An 18,899-nucleotide genomic window follows, 5' to 3' on the forward strand; every position below is an offset into this window, starting at 1 on the left:
CGGCGGCAGATGAATCCGGTCATCCATGGATTGTGCCATTGGGGACCGTAGGCGATATAACGATTATTAACCAACTAACTCACACACTCACGCCACATCTCATTATTAATCTAGCCTTATCTCCGTCAAACACATCCGGGGCGAATCACAATTAATTAATGGATCCTTTTCGATCCCTGGGCACATCGGGATCGGGGCAATTCAACGGGCCATATTATTATTCAACTTGGTAAATGGTCCAATCATCTCCATTGTTAGATGAGTCAATACGCTTTGAGAAGTTTCCATGCCTGATTTATCATTTTGTTTGGTTTCAGGCATGAATTAGATTAGCAAGCACTCTCTGTGATAACTCACGTCATAATGGTGGATGGAGATAACGGAGCGAAGACAATTATAAAGAGCTTTTCACACCTCAGTATATATATTGTATTCCAGATAGCCTTCCATTGCATACATTGCTTCTTAGTATCGCAAACAGAAAGCATTAGTTCGACTACCGTCGATCAATTCACAGGATGCAAGCTGTCCTCCGAGATGCCCCTTTCGGGCAGCTTGTCCGTCTCGTAACCAAAAACAAATACTTTCAATATCCTGAGGAGAAAGCCGACTTCAAGCTGCCTGACGAATGGATCAAGGTTATGGACGGGTCGGACGCTGCCGCCGGCTCCGAAGACACTCAAACCGAAGCTCGACCCGAAGCTCAAACCGAAGCTCAAGCCGAAGCTCAGACTGAAGCTCAAGCCGAAGCTCAACCCGAATCCCAATCATCAGAACCCGACAGTGACGAAAGTCTCAGTCATGTCTCGACCCAAAATAGTCTACCCTCAACAGAAACTCGGCTTGAAACGGACGAGCAACACGAGATTGAAAAGATCAAGTCCATTCCCATTTGTCCGAAAAAGACCAAAGATGGCACTATCCTGGTCGACTGGTACTATACCGATGACGCCGAGAATCCACACAACTGGTCTAATCTCAAGCGTGCTCTGACGACCACAATCATCTGCCTCTATACTTTCGTAGTATACACCACATCCGCCATCTACACTTCATCGGAGGGAGGGGTCATGAAGGAATTCGGCGTCAGTCAGATAGTCGCTACATTGGGTCTCTCGCTGTATGTCCTTGGATATGGGACCGGTCCCTTGATCTTCTCACCGATGAGTGAGATCCCCATTATTGGGCGCAACCCAGTCTATATCGTGACCATGTTCCTCTTCGTCATCATCTCCATCCCGACAGCTTTCGTGGGCAATTTTGCGGGCCTGATGGTGCTCCGGTTTCTGCAGGGATTCTTCGGCTCACCATGTCTTGCCTCAGGCGGTGCTTCGATCGGCGATTTGTATAGTTTAATGTCTCTGCCCTACGCCATGATGGCTTGGGTTGCTGCCGCGTACTGCGGACGTAAGTCTACCCGCCGTTCTTTCTATTCATTCCTCCATACTAACAGTGTGATATAGCTGCCCTCGGTCCACTCCTCAGCGGCTTCTCTGTCCCCGTCGAGGGCTGGCGCTGGGCTCTCTTCGAATCGATTTGGGCCTCAGCCCCTGTGTTCCTCCTCATGTTCTTCTTCCTCCCGGAGACTAGCGGCCCGACGATCCAGTACCGGCGTGCAAGTCGTCTCCGCCGAATCTACAACGATAGTCGCTTCATGTCTCAGTCTGAGATTGACCAGCGCAATATGCGCGTTTCGGATGTCACTGTGGATGCGCTCATCAAGCCCATGGAAATTACGATCAAGGATCCCGCGGTGCTCTTCGTCCAGGTTTACACGGCCATCATCTACGGAATCTACTACTCCTTCTTCGAGGTCTTCCCGCTGGTCTACCCGGCCGACTACAACATGAACCTCGGCGAAATCGGTCTAGTTTTCCTATGTATCTTGGTATCTTGCATCGTCGCCATCGCCATCTACTTTTCCTACATATACTTCTGGATGAACCCGCGCATCGTCCGCTTTGGATTTCCGGCGCAAGAGTCGCGCCTGATCCCAGCACTGCCCGCCTCGTTTGGTCCGACAATTGGTCTCTTCCTCTTCGCCTGGACAGCTCGCGCCTCAATTCACTGGATCGTGCCTACCATTGGAATCACCATCTACGGCGGGTCGGTGTTCATTGTCATGCAGTGTGTTTTCGTTTATATCCCGCTCAGCTACCCCAAGTACGCTGCCAGTCTGTTTGCTGCAAATGATTTCTTCCGCAGTGCGTTGGCTTGTGGCAGTGTGCTCTTTGCGCACCCATTATTCGGCAATTTGGGCGTTGCTCGTGGTGTAAGCGTCCTCGGTGGGCTGAGCGTTATTGGTATTATTGGTATCTGGCTGCTTTACTTCTATGGTGCGAGACTGCGTGCTTTGAGCAAGTTTGCTCTCTCGCCCGGAGCGTCATTTGGATAAGGCAGTAAGGCAGTGGGGATGGAGGTTAAGGGAGCTAATCATTTTGCTTTTTGAGTGAGTATAGAAGGGGGTGTGGGAAGGTGCGTTTTTGGGGTCTTTTGAGACTGGAGGTTGTCTGTTGACATTTGTTGCAAGTCAGCAATGAGAATAATAACAGTAAATATTCCTTCGAAGAAATTATATAACGTATGACTTCCTCAACAAACTATGACCAAGTCTACAAGACAAGAAAGTATTTTCATCTATGGTAGTCGCTGCAAACCAAACCCGAATCCAGTAGAGAACCGATATACACAGCAAACACAAAGAAACTAAAGCTTCGCTTTCTCGGGCTGGGCAGCCAGATCAGGCATGAGCAAGTCACGCAGCTCGGAGGCAGCCTCGTTCAGGAAGTAGCTCATGCGGTGAGCGCCGAGGCGCTTGCAGACGATATTGAAGTTGAGGCTGCACGTCATTAGTATCTCATATTATATTGTAGAAAATAAAACTCACCTGTTCTCGTTGATCATGTAGGCAATGCCCCATCCCTCGGGGATGACCTCACTCCAGCCGTAGCCGTTGAAGTACTCGGAGCTCAGCTGCGAGGAGGAAATGTACCAGGAGCCAGAATAGGTGTAGGCTGGGTCCTCGAAGAGAGCAGGAACCTTCTCCCCTGGCTGCAGGAGCTTCTTCAGACCGAAGAGGTGGCGATCGACACCGCGAGCGTCGCTAGCCTCGAGGGTGTACTTGGTGTGCTGGGCGAGGGCGGCACGGAACAACCGAACGACCTCCTCGCGAGGCACGTTCGCATCTTGGTGGGCCTTGCAGAAGGCGACGCTCTCGTCCGAAACGGTGCGGGTGGTCTCGGTGCGACCCTCCTGGAACTTGCGGGTGGCGGCGGACTCGTAAGTAGGGCGGTTCTTGCCGTACATCTTGAAGTAGGCCAGCTGAATGAGCATCTGGACGAAGGCATCGGGGCTGCACTTGAACTTCTTGATGAGGCCCTTGCCGTAGCCCTGGAAGGCCTGGACAACCAGCTCGTGGTCGGCAATCTGCTTGCGGTGGTACTGGGCAGCAAAATCCACGGCCTCGTTGACCTCCTCATTCAGGTGGAAGGTGATGGGCTTAGGCTCTGCTAGCGAAGAACGCACAGGCTTGGCAGAGAGATCAATCTTCTTATTGAAGATGGTGGCGTTGATAAAGTCGCTGAGACGGTGGGTAGCGGTGCCGTCCATCATGCTGTGCTCGCCCATGAAACCAGCAGTACCGTTCTCGTTGACAATGAAATGCAGAGGCTTGTCGAACCAACGGTTGGAGCCATCGCCGTGCCAGTACTGGTGCGCGCGCTCCTCCAGGGTGACGGGCTTAGCGTCATCCAGGCAGATCACGAACCCGGAGGACTCGATGTCGCGCAGAGCATTCTCGTTGGCTGGATCAGCGGCAACAAGCTTCTTACGCGCAGCGGCCCAGTGGTCACGGTCCGCAACGGTCAGCACGCCGACCGGCGGCGCGGGCTGGGCGGTCTCATAGATGTGCTGGAACTGCTGTTCCAGCTCGGAGACATTCAAGGCCTCTCCGTTGACGACCAAAGGCACCTTGAAGAACTGGTTCTTGCGCACCACCACAATATGCTGGTTCTCGGCCGCGGCGTACTTGCGTGGGAAGTCCGCGCCCTCGGCGGGGATTCGGCAGCAGTTGAACATGTACTCGTACGAGTTCATGGCCATTGGCTGGCCACGCATGTACTCGGGCTCCAGGGAGCCATCATCCACCTGGCGCTTGAACTCCAACGCAGCCGAGGTAATCGCTGCCGCACGCTGGGCCGGGTTGCGGCGCAGCCGGTCATCCTTGTAGGAGTAGAAGTAGGAGACATAGGGAATGACGGGGTCCCGGTAGCCCAGGTACGCGGCGTGGTTCCACCATTCGGACAGCCAGTTCTTGATCTTGGGGTCGGCTGCGCGTGCCAGCAGCCGCTTCTGCAGAGGCTCACCCTCACCGCCGGGGCGAATGAACGCCTCGACAGCCTTCTTGGTGCGCTCGTACTCGGTCTCGGAGACAACGGCGTGGACGGACTTGAGGTATCGGGCGCCGGTTTCTTCGAGCGAGGGAACAGGTAGACGGGGCAAGGAATCTTCGAATCGGAGCATCTTGCCCTTGGAGAGATCCTCCTTGTATCCTAGGCATGTCGGTCAGCCATGACGAGGGTCCCGCTGTGGAGACCTGGGAGCGGTCAACATGTGAATCGAATCACTCACCCTCAGGGACCGAAGACGCCTTTCGCCGGGGAGCCATTGTGGGAGTCTGTCGGGGGGTCAGTCAATTACTCCTGCGCACTCTCTTGCGAGCGGTCGGCAAGATCGGAGACGGCCGTTCTTACCACGGAGCGAGCGAGGAGAGAGACTGTCGGAGGTTGCCGGGGCCGTGACAAGGTAGAGAGACGGCTTCTCGCAGAAGCAGTGAACATCCCTCTCAGCGGTGGTAGGATATAAGGGGAGAGAATAGGAGGTATGAAAAGAAGAGAAGAAAAAACTATCGCCGGACAGCCAGGACAGCGATGGCGAGGAATAAAGAACGAGAGGCAGCGTTGCCTCGGCTGAAGGGAAGGGCCGAACCAGTATCGGCCAGGTATTGGAGACGGCCCCACAGTGCCCGTTTACCGCGGAAATGTCACACGGTATGTTAATGGGCCTCGGTCCATCGGAGGATGGATGGTTGGGTGGGTTAGGGAGTTGGAGTGGATTATAGGGCCAAGAAGCAGCTGGGTACAGACAGGGGAAGGAAAGCAAAAGATGAGGTCCAAAAGATTCTATACATCCACCTCTAGCGCTCGACGCAGTGATCGCCCTGGCGAAGACAATCCACAGACAAGAATAACAATGCGGGGAGAGCTAGTTCACTACGCTCGATCGGAACGAGCCAACCACGACAGAGTATTCCCGCGGACAACACCAACGGTGCAGATAGATTATGGAGTGCAAGTAGATCGAGAAAGCCCTAACAAGACCGGAATACACGCCCCCTCCCCCCTTCGCCCGTTGGCCAGAATGCAATGACACCAAGACACCAAATCTGGTATCAGCAGATGCAGAGAAAAGGAAACAAGAATGTTGTAAAGATTCGCCGAGTCCACCAGAATACTCCAGACCGGAAAGCAGGGCCATGGATCGACAACACCGTAAAAGAACCGCAATGATCACAACGCCTTTAAGAGACCGGCTGCACCGGTGCTATCTGGTTCTTACCATCAAGAGCCCGGGGAACTTGCACCCCGCTCTGGCGCAGCGCGTCCATCTTCGCCATCGCCGGCCCAGTGCAGATGCGGCCGCTTTGCATTAGAGTGCGCAGCCGTTTGCGTCGGGCCTCGCCGCTTCGCTCTTCTCCGCGACCGACCCCCTCATCCACCCAGTCAATGCGATGCACTTTGAAGCTCATGCCGTCATGCCGGCCATCCCACACTCGCGATTTGAGCCCGAACAACACGGCCGAGTCATACCGCTCGAGACGCGGCAAGATCAAGAGCGTGATGTGGAGATCTTTGTCCGCTGGAGGAACAGGGGGCAGGCGCGGTTCCTTGCTTGCCTGGGCATCTGGATTGGAAGCGTCGGCTCCATTCACTTCGAGCTGCGGGGCATGTTGATAGGTGTCTTTAATTTCCAGATCGAGCATGGACTCGTCCACATCTTCGCCCCATGCACCCCGGATGTACCCCGAGTGGATCGCGGCAGCCACTGGATCTGAATCATCCGTGTAGACACCGGTTCCCCACAACGCACGCCGCGCGCAGATCTCTTCGCGGTGATTTGCGTCGATTCGGAAACGGGGAACGCGGACGGTAAACGTGCAATTTTCGCGTCCTTCAAACCGGGGAAGCGGCTGTGGGCTCGTAGTATACCCGAACTTGGCGCTGTCCACAGATGCCTTGGCTGATGGGGCATTGATTCGCGGGGTGTAGAGCGTTGATCCCAGGTGATGCCGCGGTCGATTAGCCACACTGGACAGCAAGGGCTCGATATTCACGGTGGTTTGGGGTTCCCGTAGAGGTGTTGGCACAGCAACTGGGAGACTGGCCGGTCGAGGAGCGTGGTGATGATGGTGGTGGTGGTGGTGATGATGGCCAGAGGCGGACACAGGGGCTCCGTCTGCGGGAGTAGAAGTGGAATGGAGATAACTCGCGGTTGACAGCGGACGCTGTAGCCCAGCCAATGCCGCCTCCTCTTCAAGCTTATGGCGGTGATGGTGATGACTACAAACAAATGTTAGCAGAAATGATGAATCAATAGTCATCCGAGACTTACTGATGGTGATGGTGATGGGGGTGTCGAGCACGACGGTTTCCACGGGTTGACAGCGTTGATCCCTCCAGATCCATCTGCTGATCCTCATCCTGGGATTTTCGTGCCCGCTTGGAGCCCGTGGCAGATGCGGGTCGGGCGATCTTGGACTCGTCAAACACCTCGCCGTTGGCGGAGCGCCCGGTGAAACTATCACGCTTGAAAGGGCTGGAGGTCATGGGTGTTGGTGATCCACTATTGGCAGAGGTGGCCGTCACGCCGCCAACGCCGCTTCCGATTCCAGAAAACACTCGTCCCAGCTCATTCTTGATGCCAGACTCGCCACTGGACCCGATGAACGGAGCCTGAGCTCCCTGAACGGCCTGAGGAAGAGGTGAGGCTCGTCCGCCGCGCTTTCCATCTGCCCCAACCGCTAGCAAGTTGCGATGGTGGAAAAGTTCATCACTTCCTTTGCGTCGCGTGTCTTCTGTGGTGGAGAGGCTGAATGGTCCTGGGACTGCCGATGACCCTGCCGGGGTCGAACCTCCGCGTGGAGGCTGCGTTTGCTTGAAAGGGGATTCATGTGGCGGTGAAGTAGGTTGGCTGTGTCGACTTTGTAAAGACGAAGGAGGTTGGCGGCCCCCGCCGGGTTGAGACCCCAATGACTTGGTGTAGCTCTGAATAGCGCCGAATCCAAACCCTGATGCACTTTCCGGTACGGGGAAACGCCTACTCTCTGGCGATGCGGGATGCGAACGTTGCTCCCAGGTTGAGGCGCCGGAATGCCGTTCGACCGGTTCTCGATCTCCGTAGAGCGAACCAAACCGGGAGGACGCGCCTCGGGTAGCCTTGGCATCGGTTCCATGGCTGGCAGCTCGATCTCGGTCACGGTATAGAGGGTCTTCTGAGCGACGATCTCCAAAAAGGCTACCGAGCCGGCTGAGCGCAGAATCTTGCCCCATGTAGGATGTAGACGCAGAGCGCGGACCCGACTCAAACGGCCGTTCGGACACACTTCCAGACGGCCTTGAGATCGGGCTGTAGGCTGGCGTACGAGTTGGTCCGTCGGCATGTGGTGGCTGGCTGCTCGGTCGGGCGATGGGCCCACTCAGACTCATTCGCCGAGGCTCGTTTGGTGGTGCCTCTGCAGACGAGATTCGTGGGGAAGGGTGTGTCGAGTGAGGCTTATCTGGGAATTGTGACGATGACGGTCCGCGCGACAGGCCACCAAACCTGGATTGTTCCGAGAAGAGGTACGACCCGCCCCCGGATCCAGACCGGGCAGGCCGACCGGTCTGCGGCTTCGACGACAAAGACTTTTCGGGGGTACGCGATCGCCGGAAGAGAGGGTGGTCGAGCGGCGATGTTCTTGCTGGTCCACTGGGTGGCGACATGGCACCAGTCGCTGAGGATGGCAGCGCGCTACTAAACAGCGATGATGGGCGTGAGAAGAACGACGGCCCTGAATCTCGGGCCGGACGTTCAGAATCACCGCCTAACATGGAGGAGATGGACATGCTGCTACCTGGACGGTGGGATTGGCTGGAAGAAGGGTCGCGTGGAAGCATGGACGACGAGGGAGGCGCGTTCGCAGATTGCGCTCGCGAGCCGTACGCGTGTGGAGGAGATGGAGGTGGCATTTGGCGATTCCCAAACGCGGCTGGCGCCGGGTGTTCGTGGGGACCTGGATATAGTGAAAAATGGTCAGGACAGGTTTGTTTTTCGACCGAGGTGCGAATAGCGTCATTCCGCCGCAGGTTGATGCGAGGTCATTCCAACGCCATGTGACACCGGGGTGCGGCGCGACCGGTCCAAGGAGGGGCAAGACATACCGGAATACACAGGGCTTCCCCTGCTTCCGTGAGAGGTGCGACGCGCAGAGTCGTGGGGGGAAGGATTCATGTCGCGGTGTCCCAGCAGCCCTGTGTCAGTCAGTAAAGAAGGTCGGTCAGCCAGCTGGCGCAGGGGAGAATGAAGAATGGCAGAATGAAAAGGCGGAGAGAGAAGCTCGACTGGCGCTAGACCGGGAGAGGCAAGGGGATGAGCTAATCCACTTTTGTTGACTAGCTCCCGGGCCGATCCCGGGGAAAGACAGCCAGGGGAGAAGGACGAATGGAGGGAGATGTACCATCGCGATAGCGCAGGAAGGGCTGCGACTGGTTCCGCCGGTGTGTGGCCGAAGGCTCTTTGCGGTCGAGACTGCCATGCCGACGATGGGATTGGGCCGACTTGTCTGTGCTCGGGGCCTCTCCACGCAGGGACGACGGTCGGGAGACAGACCGCGGCCCAAAGCCCGTCGCCGGAGATGTGGGTGATGTGCGCGCATAGGGAGAAGTCGTCGTCGGGCGCGACGGATCCTGATTGCGATGCCTCTCGGTGGGACGGCGAGACTCAGCACTCGAGGCTGGTGTACCGGACGATGGGCCCTGCGGAGAAGTTTGCTGCGCCGAGGTGCCCAAGGGTGACGGACGGGGAGGGTAACTCTGGTTGAGGCGTCGGAAAAAGTCCATCTCGCCGCGGGGGTGAAGGACAAGGAAGGACAAGATGGCTGCGAGGCCCTGAGAATAGAAAACCAGCGTCGACCCTGGGGTAAGCTCGGTGGTAAAATGGCGGTGGAAAAGACAGATCCGACCGGGGCCAGAGCTGTGATGCAGGATCAGCGGCTGATGGTCGCGCGACGGATGCTCGCTTGGAAATAGCGCCCAATGAGGTTTGCGAATCCGAGGTTAGCGGGCGGAGAACTCGGTTCAGGCTCATGAATTGGTGAAAGAACCATCATCAGGGGATGCCTGATACCGCCCCAGTGATTTAGCCGCGAGCTGGGGCCAAGACTCTATCTTGCATTTGCAGCCGGACTGCAGCGTGATCGCCCGGCACGCTCTCTCGGCTCGGTTATTCATGGCGAGGGGTCTCGCACCATCGCGCTCGTCCCCCTTCACCCGTTACAGTGTTTCGTCCCCAAGGATATTTCAGGACCGTTGATCTCCGGCGGATTTTACGTACGTAAAGCACAGTTACCACTGCAGATGCCACTACTACAATATGGTATACATTGGGTATCATTAATTAAAAGCGGGAATCACGTAAGACAAATCGGTGATACGTTAGGGAGAACGTCACTCAGATGGGAACCAGTCACCGCCGAGTCCTCCGGTGATGCCATATAAAAGACATCAGAGTAGGAATGCGTCGAGCAGTCGGTCTCGGACACGTCATCCCCCGTAACAACAACCGTCACGCGGCGAGAGACAATCCGATCCTGATCCCAGTGGGTCAGGTATCCCTTTCTCCCGGAGGGGAGCAAGGTAAGAAATGAGAAGATGATACACGTCAGGGAGTGGAGACTTGGTATCCAAGATGAGAAGGAATGACTGCGCAGCATCATCGGACGGATCAGCAGCCGTCAGGGGAGCTTGTGAGTTGTCGGTGGTGACTTCATCGTCGAGCCGGGATACAAGCGGGTTGAGACTTAGCCGCTGCAGGGCATTCTCTGTTTTGCGACTCGAGGTGGGAGCGCCAATCTTCAGTACGTCTTCGTCTAACCAGAGCGCGGTATTAAGGCCGTCGCACCCAGCAGCGAGAGACCGCGACAGGGCATTTGGTCGGGTATCCGGGTGCGGGAAGGTGCATGCATTAGGATAGCTGCGTGGATGTATCCCTGCCACTGTGGGCTGCGGGAATATAGAACCGGCGAGCGCGCGGAGGCCCTCGTATGCAGCACTGTCAAAAGGAGTCAGCAGGTAAGCGGCATGGGTTGCCAAAACAACGACGTACAAGGATGCCAGGATAAGGCAAACGGCGCGAAGCGAGTGCTCCTTCCAGCGCACGCGAAACGATTTGAAGCCGCTTCTCAGCACCGGTCCCAGGCCCGGGATACATTGAGTCGGGTATGAGCGCAGTGGATGGTCATCGAGTAACCATGGCTGATATTCTTGGAGTGATGATTTCGCAGTGAACAGCTCTTCCTTGGACAGCTCGCTCTTGGGTAGTATCAGGCTGGAGGATGCAGCCATCGCGACGGAGACCAACGAGCAAGGTCGGGAGTTAAGGAGCGCGCGGACGGGGAAGCTTCAAGCTGTCACGGAAAACTTGGAGAGAAAGAGAACATGGCGCATCAAGCCCCGAGCGAACGAGGGTCAATAAGTAAGAAAATTGACGTGACCGCTTCTTGAGGGGATGGCTGTATTGCGCGATTGGGTGCAGGTGGTGGTGAGAGCACGCCATCACAATAGGCGATTGCGGATGATCGTCGGACCCTGTCTGAGCTGCGGAATGATCCTGTCATGGGGCCTCGTGGGTGTTCCGAGAAGAATCATTTCGATTCTCGGGATCTAGGGGTATATACGTGTGCTTCGATGCCCGTTGCAATTGTTTTGAAGCCCCAAACTGCTCGATGGTCATGGTGTCTGCCAAGACCAACAGGATGTGGTCAAGAGTGACTCCGATCACCCAATCGCTTCTCGAGCAATCAGAGCTTGAGCCCAGGCACCATTGAGCTGTGGCGGGATCCACACCGCTAATGATCGGGAGCTTTCTCTTCTTTAAGGGTCTCACCGCGGGGGTTTGAGTGGGCACGATATGCACCCTAAGCACGCAAGCCGGATTGCCCAATTAGGAGAAGACCTATCGATTGAAATGGTGTGTTTTATGTACAGATCACGCCCAAGTAATAGTCACTTCTTCCTTGATCTGGATCCGCGCATGCGGTGACACCATCTGGTCCCTGCTCTCTCTCGTGTGCAGAGTTCCTGCCGGCCAGCCGGGGAAATGCGTCAGCTCGACTTCATCCTGCGATAACGCACTGTCATCCGGCGGCGATTTGCCTTTCTCGCGCTTGATGCGCCAGAGGCCGGACCCCTCGGGACCGTAATACTCTTTCTTTCTGGAAAGTTTCTTGCGAGGCACCAGGGTTGCCCACCAGCGACGGAAAATTGGTGAGAATGTCGGCAGGCAAGCACAGACAATTCCAATAAACGGTTCGACGCAAGACCAGACGAAGACGGGTGCGATGCTCCATGACGGATCGTCCGATTTTGTGTTCTCGTTCAACACGACAACTCGCACGATACCTGCGACGCAGACACTGAGTGCTTTTAGTTAGGACCTTACATTTTCGAAGAAAAAGAAGATGGACAAACGAGGCTAAAAAACTTACAATCCACCCAGGAACAAGATCCCAATCACCGCTGCTCTTTGGCTCCGCGGCATCTGCAGATTCCAGATAATCGGCACCGGCACGCAAAGGATCATTAGATCAATCAAGACGGCGATGACGCCGTTGATCAGGAAAAACTCCGGGACGTTAATACAGCTGCCCTCTGCGGCGGAATTCGTATGCTGCAGCCAAAAATACGCGATTGGGCGACACGCCGCTACCATAGTAATGACAACGGAGACGAAGTAGCCGGCGATAATAGAGAGAGTGATCCACAGAGAGTATTGCAGGTTGAAGATCCGATGGTAGAACATGATAATCGACGCTTTAGTGCAGCTGACTGTCGTGGCGTAGATCATGACATGGGCGAAGAGTAATCTCCAAACAACGATAAACTCATGGTCTGTGAGGGCTTGAATATGCCATCCGTTCTTATATTTCGTGCCTATGATTCAAACGCGTTATTATCGCCTCTCAATGGACCAAAGAAGGCATGCTTACTGATCAAAACACATATGCCAGTTCCATAGGCAAAGATCTGAATTGGAATTAGTGTTTGATTTGATTCCCCGAAAAGTATATACTCACCAGTGCAGCAAATATCAAGTAGTCATCAATTCCAAAATGAGCCTGTGAGGCACTGGTGCGGGTATATATACGGAGAATGACAGCTAGTGTTCCCACGATCATCAGTGTGATGACGGCCCCCAGCATCTCCGAGTTTTGATTATCTGCAAGGTTGACCCCCAAGGGCGCAGGCCCGAAGTCCCCTGTAGCTAACATTGTCGAAACGAGTGCATGGGGAACCAAAACCGCCTCATGAGCGAACGACCAGGGTCCAGTCCATTTAAAGTAAATGGGGAGCTTAATATGAACGCCGCGTGGGCGAAAGGCTCCAAAGTTGCCGATGGGGCAAGCTAAGCTACATTCTGGAACGATGGTTTGACCATATTATGACGGCGAAGTTATGCCCTAGAATAGACGAATTCATTTGCCATGAGCCAGATCACTTCTGGATCGAGGCATCTTGATCGGAAGTCACGCCAGTTTTGTCGAGAGTTTGATGAAGCACCATAAGAAAGTTGACAGCGCACACGAAACGCAGCTTGACACCTCCCGAATGGGAACGACTGCGGAGAGTGGCTGACAATGGCTGAATCCGACCCATGGATCTGGTTCAGGCCATGGTCGAGAAAGGGCCCACGGACCACCATCTAGATGAAGTGCCGGTGGGACCGATTCATCTATACAATTATCTGCACAAATTAATTACCTGGACGCAAGGAATGTGGACAGCCTTCAGTTTCAGCAATATTTAAAGCGGATATCTTGCCGGATTTATGTCCCCAGGCCAATCATCTAGCGAAAGACAGGGTCTTCAAAATCTAGAACCAGCTGTCACCGGCATTAAGCATTATTGATTGTCTGCACCAAATTTCTAGGGTCGGATCCGCTCCTTCTGCGTTGAGCAATGACATAATGCACACTGCCTTACTCTGTTTTATCTTCTGCAATGAGGAGAGATTATAGGTGTTTCAACAAAAAGTCATATCCCTCCAACACAGCCTCCCAATACTTCCCCTCCGGATCCCTGTAGAGATCGAACAGATGCACTGCATCCTCAACAATCGCTACACCTGCGCCGACTCCCTGAGAAGCAAGCGCATCGGTCGTTCGTACTGACTGCTCCCACGGAATGAGATCGTCCCGCGTACCGTGGATCAAGAACGTAGGCACCCGGTAATTTCCCTCGACGATCTGCGCATATGGACTCAAGGCTCGCACCCGGTCCATGCTAGGCTGTGGTAGATCCAGCCAGTTCGTCGACGATGCATCGTCTCCGTCATCCAGTAATTTCTTCTTAGATGGCAGACCATTTAGCAACACAGGAAGTGCCTGTCCCTTCCAGTTCATATGCAATGCGATCCTCGAGCGCGGGTCAGAGAGAGACATCCATCCACCCGTCGCACCCTTGTACGCGGGGACGTTGTAGCCTGTAATCGGATGTTCTTGTACACCTTCCAGGAGATCATAGGTTTGCGGAACAGTCCCAGAAGTGCCTTCGGGGTAGTTCGGTTCCCGGTAAAAGTCCGCTTCGTAGTCTGTAGGGCAGTAGAATGCCAGAATCGCGTCGGGGGGCTGGATACCCCGTTGCGGGGCGCTGAAGGGCAACATCATTGACAGCGTCCCGCCGGTTGACCAACCCACTACGGCTACTTTTTCGCCATTGGGATAAATATCCGGTCGTTGCAGCTGGAGAGTTGGGAGGACGGTGCGAGCCCAATTGAGGGCGGCGCAGGCATCTGGAATAGGGCCCTCAGTAAGGCTGACTTCGGGACAGAGACGGTAGTCGATGCTGACGGGAAGCAGGCCGCGCTCGAGGAGGAGACGCGTTTGTTTGGGCCGGATGTCTTTGCGAGAGAGCATGATGTGACCTCCACCATGGATCATAAGCCCTGCGGAATTAGCCAAGTAGTTCCAACATGAAAATGGAGAGAGTACTTACCAATGGGGCGCTTGACACCGGGTGCATCTTCCTTAGCAGGATAGTAGATATCTGCGAGCAGGGGTATTCCATCCACCGTAGTGAACGGGACTGTTTCCATCGTTTGCAGCTTCCCAGTGACAGTCTTCTTCTGGCTCATGGGGTTTCTTCCAATGTCAGCCACGAAGCCAGTAATGACACGGAACTGATCCGATTCTTCAGTGTCATCGTTACTCCAGTCCACATGCTGGAATCCAGCCTGGAGCAATGTCTCTTTCCAGAGGTACTCATCGGCGAGTACATGCTTCCGTCCATCTTCAAAAAGCCACCACCCCTCCAACAACCCGAAGACGCAATCCAGCCAGAACAGGTTGCGGGTGAGTTCTAACAGACAAAGGAAACCATCCTCACGGAGCAGCTTGCGCGCGTTTGTGGTGGAGTTGAGCAGATCCTTCGTGGCATGCACACAGTTAGACGAGAGGATGGCGTGGTATGAGTTCACTAAGTGCTCTGCAGGGGGCTTTTCGATGTCGAGCACGACGAACTCGACGCACCCATAGTGGCCGAATTTTCGTTTTGCTAGCGCCACCAACGAAGGAGAGAGATCGGTGAAGGTATATGTGAACGGAATATGGTGCTCCAACAGCTTCTCTACGATGTACTTTGTTGTACCTCCTGTACCAGCCCCAAGCTCCAGGATGTGCAGTTTCTCAGACCCTTTATACTTGCCGAAAGCCTTGACGAAGAAGTCGCCCAAGATACGGGTTCCGGTGGCGAACATGGGCGAGTTGGTGTAAACGTCCTCCATCAGATCCTTGCTTGCTTTGCTACCGAAGAGGATTTGCAGCGGATCTGTCTCTCCTTTCAGGCAGGATGCGAGTTTTGACCCGGTTGAGTTCAGTAGCATATGCTCACCCCGATGCTGCGGGAATACCGAATCAATCTGCTGGTAGAGAACCTGAGAGTTGACCGGGCTGATGGGCTTTGCAGTGCGGATCATCCCACTGCCTGTTATAGCAATCAAGCCAGAGTCCTCGAGCACCTTGTAGTACTGCTTCATCACCTTGGCATGCCTGGAAATATGTGGAACAGGAGGCAGCGCTGATCCGGAGGGGATAGTCCTAAGATCAGCTCCCAAAGCAGCAAAGGCTTCAGTCACATACGCACACACCAGTTCTTTCTGCTGGGGGTAGACGTTGGTGCGAAAGTCGGCGAACCCGACCTCTTTCGCGAATAAGGTGTACTTGTGGCGTATTTGGGCAAAGTCCTCTGCGCAGTGAGAGAGATAATTGACGTGGCCCACGTCCGGCGCCTTTGTAGTTTGATCCTGGCGTTTGGTGGAGTAAGCGACCTGTGTCGACGCCCAACGCACCGTTTTTTCCACCTTTTCGGAGACCGTGGGTACCGGCAACGTAGTCTGGGGGATGACCATGTCACAGAACTGTCCAAATGTACACTCGGGGTCCAGGGTCGCCAGGTTAACCTTCTGACCGAATGCCTTGTGGATATCTGCTGCCAGTTCAAGCCCAACTAAGGAGTCTAGACCAATATTACGGAGCGATTCGCCTGAGGGGATCGGAACAGCGCATTCTAGATGTTCAACGAACAACAGCGATAGTTGAGCCACTTGATCTGTGTAGGCCTTGTCATCAGCCTCCTTGCCGTCGAACGGGTAGGCAATCTCGGAGAACGGCGTGCTGGTATCCGTATATTGTACTTCGAGAATGCTATCGTTGGTCTCCGTGCCGGACGAAGAAGACGGTGTCATGGCGCCTGCGTCAGTAGCGGAGGTGATATGCTGGTACAAGCCCCTGAAATCGACGATGCTGGAGAAGATGGATGTAGGGATGTCGAGGTTGAATCTTTCCCGGATGGTGCTTAGAAGTTCTGCTGCCATAAGGGAATCAATCCCCAGATCCTCCAAGCGAGCACCATCGGTAATATCAGATAAGGGAACGTCAGCGACCTCATTAAGCAACGCCATTGTTGCTGTTCGAACCTGCGCATCAGCAGATGGAGTTGTCCTCCCCGATTTCGGAGGTATGTGGGTGGGCTGCGTCATTTGAACTATTGTCGAAGGCTTAGATACCTTCACAGAAGGGGTTTGTGTAGAGCCTTGGACCGGGTTTGCACGTTCCAGTGCCTTCTTGAGGGATGAAATGGGCACCTTGGCAAACCGCAATCCGAACAAGGTCATCACCAATTGCTTCGTGACGGCATCAAAGACGAAGATATCGTTCACGAGTTCCCTTGTGCCGACGCGATCGAATGATGAGTGAACCAGCCACGATCCAGACGCGTCCAGTGGCCTACATGCATCGATCTGCTCAATCCCGTTGCACAGGTACACCTCATTTGGCCCACAGTCGTCTAGACTGTTGACGTGCAGACCCGCTACCTGGGTGAAATTATCTATCACGAGCGGATTGCAGACTGACTCGTTGACCAGCTGCAAACCAACAGATGGCAACGAGACGAGACCAGTTACCTCCTTGCCCTTGGAAGCGATCTTATGCACACCACGGAAGATATCTGAGTAGATGACCACCTTGTCAAACATCCTGTAGACCAGCGAGCCTTGCACGGCCGCAGAGCTGGAGTCAGAGAGCAGGCCCTCACAGCGCTGGTAGTCGACAATCCGGCTGTACCGGGAGAACCGGGCCTCTATTTTTTCGCTTGCCAGAGAGCTGATGGTGACTGTACCGCTGGCATGTTGGATTGTGCTGTCCTCTTCCCCGAGGGGGAATCCCTGTAGGGTAAACTGCCATGCTCCCGGGCCGCTAGCCGAGAAAAGCAGACGGAGTCCACGCTTGAGATCAATAGCCAAGGGCGATTGCATATGTAGATCCTCAACTCGTGCAGTGTATGATGACGGTGAAAATTCGGGGACAAGCAGACTAGCAGCAGACGCGGCCATCTCGACGTACAATGAGGCAGGACACAGCATGCTGGCAAGGACGGCATGGCCACGGACCAGCGCTTGATACTGCTCGCAATCCTGTCTGATGGTGAACTCGGCTGTTTTCTGGTTGGAGTCGAGGTACTTGACGAAGGAAACTAGCTTGGGCTTGGTTTCGACCGCTGATGCCTCCTTTATTTGGAAAAAACCATCCGCGCCGGGCCGATCGACATATTCGAGCCAGTGCCGCGACCGTTCGAATTGATACGGTGGGAGATTGAGAGGGAGATATTCAGATTGATGTTCCTTTTGAAAAGGCCAGAAATCAACTTGCACCCCAGCCTTCCACAGACTGAGCGTTGTGTCAACGAGAGCATCCCATGGCTCAGGCCCTCCCAGATTGATCGAGTAGAAGTCATGACTGGTTGCGTCGTTAAGAGCTCGGCGAGCCATATTGGTGATCCCGGACGCAGATCCCGCTTCGACCCAGGCACAAGGTCCTAAGCTCTGGGAGATGCGCTGCACCGCTTCAGCAAAGTAAACGGGTTGACGGGACTGCTGGGCCACCCGGTCTGCTTTGAATGCGTTCCAGCTTTCGACCGAGGAACAGGTCTCAATAGCGATAGTGGGAGATTTGTAGACCATATCCTTCGCCAAATTTTCGTAATCATCCATTATAGCATCAACAAACCTTGAATGGAACCCATGGGTAACGCTCATTCTGCGGGTCTTCAGGGTCGAGGCAGCCAATGAGTCAAAAGAATCAATGTCCGCTTCCGAGCCTACAATGACAAAGCTGTTGGGTCCATTGAAGCAAGCAATTTCCACAACATGACCAGTATTTTCACGAGCCTGGGCAATGAAGCTGCATACAACAGCTAAATCACCCTGCACAAGCAACATGCATCCTCGCTCGGCTCCCCATTTCTCCCGGATGATCGATGCACGTCCAGAAACCAACTTAACTGCATCAGTCAGGCTCAAGACTCCAGCCACACACATGGCTGTCAGCTGTCCGAAACTGTGTCCGATGACTGTCTGTACTTGGAGACCGGCAGCAATCCAGGCCATTGCACTGGCGTACTGCAGCGAGAATAGCATACAATGAAGCTGGACGATATCTTCAACAGCCTGTTGCTGAAAGATGCCAGGGAAGATGCTAGCCAAACCGAGCTGTCGCAACTGGACGTCACATTTGTCGAGATACTTTCGCAGAAGGGATGACCCGCGGTACACCTCCTCGCTTAGGTGGATAAGATTGCCTGTTTGGCCGCCGAAGACGAGAACAATGGGACGCTGGGATTTCGACACCATAATGTCTGAGTCCGGTAACTGAGAGCAGATATGAAGCTTCTTATTTAACTGATCGATTGACTCAACAGAGAATGCGTCCATATACTTGAAGGAATGATTGTACCGTCTGGACAGATGGAAGGCCGTGCTGGCCAGGAAGTTTCCCTGCTGGACCGCACGATTCTGGGAGATAAACTCTTTCACAGCAGTAGCATACTGCTTGAGACTTCCAGGCGTATTAGCAGATAATACGACAGGGTATTTCTTCAATGGCACTGTCACATCATTTCCACGACCCATACTGGGAGGCTGTGTGACAATCACAGCCGCATTGCTTCCTGCCGCGCCGTAGTTGTTCACACAGGCAGCATAGAACTCAGCATTCCACGAGGTCATCTCTCGCGCGATGGCCATATTATCCG

The 18,899-nt window shown here is 54.5% G+C and overlaps 6 protein-coding genes across 6 annotated transcripts; 1 reads left to right on the top strand and 5 right to left on the bottom strand.

Moving 5' to 3' along the window:
- Positions 1-518: 518 nt before the first annotated feature.
- N7510_009567 (MFS transporter) lies at positions 519-2,395 on the top strand (the record flags this gene model as incomplete). Its single annotated transcript, XM_056981492.1, has 2 exons — positions 519-1,407; positions 1,464-2,395. 2 exons carry the CDS (start codon positions 519-521, stop codon positions 2,393-2,395), a joined length of 1,821 nt encoding a protein of 606 aa, XP_056829328.1.
- A 311-nt stretch (positions 2,396-2,706) lies between these two features.
- On the bottom strand, positions 2,707-4,666 carry N7510_009568 (carnitine O-acetyltransferase CAT2; the record flags this gene model as incomplete). The annotated part of the gene is made up of 3 exons (XM_056981493.1): positions 2,707-2,839; positions 2,888-4,550; positions 4,630-4,666. The coding sequence occupies 3 exons, from the start codon at positions 4,664-4,666 to the stop codon at positions 2,707-2,709; spliced, it is 1,833 nt and encodes a 610-aa protein (XP_056829329.1).
- A 912-nt stretch (positions 4,667-5,578) lies between these two features.
- On the bottom strand, positions 5,579-9,155 carry N7510_009569 (uncharacterized protein; the record flags this gene model as incomplete). Its single annotated transcript, XM_056981494.1, has 4 exons — positions 5,579-6,617; positions 6,670-8,329; positions 8,478-8,690; positions 8,756-9,155. 4 exons carry the CDS (start codon positions 9,153-9,155, stop codon positions 5,579-5,581), a joined length of 3,312 nt encoding a protein of 1,103 aa, XP_056829330.1.
- A 569-nt stretch (positions 9,156-9,724) lies between these two features.
- On the bottom strand, positions 9,725-10,658 carry N7510_009570 (uncharacterized protein; the record flags this gene model as incomplete). Its single annotated transcript, XM_056981495.1, has 2 exons — positions 9,725-9,932; positions 9,973-10,658. The coding sequence occupies 2 exons, from the start codon at positions 10,656-10,658 to the stop codon at positions 9,725-9,727; spliced, it is 894 nt and encodes a 297-aa protein (XP_056829331.1).
- A 643-nt stretch (positions 10,659-11,301) lies between these two features.
- On the bottom strand, positions 11,302-12,583 carry N7510_009571 (uncharacterized protein; the record flags this gene model as incomplete). The annotated part of the gene is made up of 4 exons (XM_056981496.1): positions 11,302-11,728; positions 11,801-12,245; positions 12,302-12,338; positions 12,389-12,583. 4 exons carry the CDS (start codon positions 12,581-12,583, stop codon positions 11,302-11,304), a joined length of 1,104 nt encoding a protein of 367 aa, XP_056829332.1.
- A 741-nt stretch (positions 12,584-13,324) lies between these two features.
- N7510_009572 (uncharacterized protein) lies at positions 13,325-18,891 on the bottom strand (the record flags this gene model as incomplete). The annotated part of the gene is made up of 2 exons (XM_056981497.1): positions 13,325-14,256; positions 14,307-18,891. The coding sequence occupies 2 exons, from the start codon at positions 18,889-18,891 to the stop codon at positions 13,325-13,327; spliced, it is 5,517 nt and encodes a 1,838-aa protein (XP_056829333.1).
- Between the last annotated feature and the right edge of the window lie 8 nt (positions 18,892-18,899).

The sequence above is a fragment of the Penicillium lagena genome (genome assembly GCF_028827675.1).
Source record: "Penicillium lagena strain IBT 129212 chromosome Unknown utg000007l_segment0_segment0, whole genome shotgun sequence".
NCBI lineage: Eukaryota > Fungi > Ascomycota > Eurotiomycetes > Eurotiales > Aspergillaceae > Penicillium > Penicillium lagena.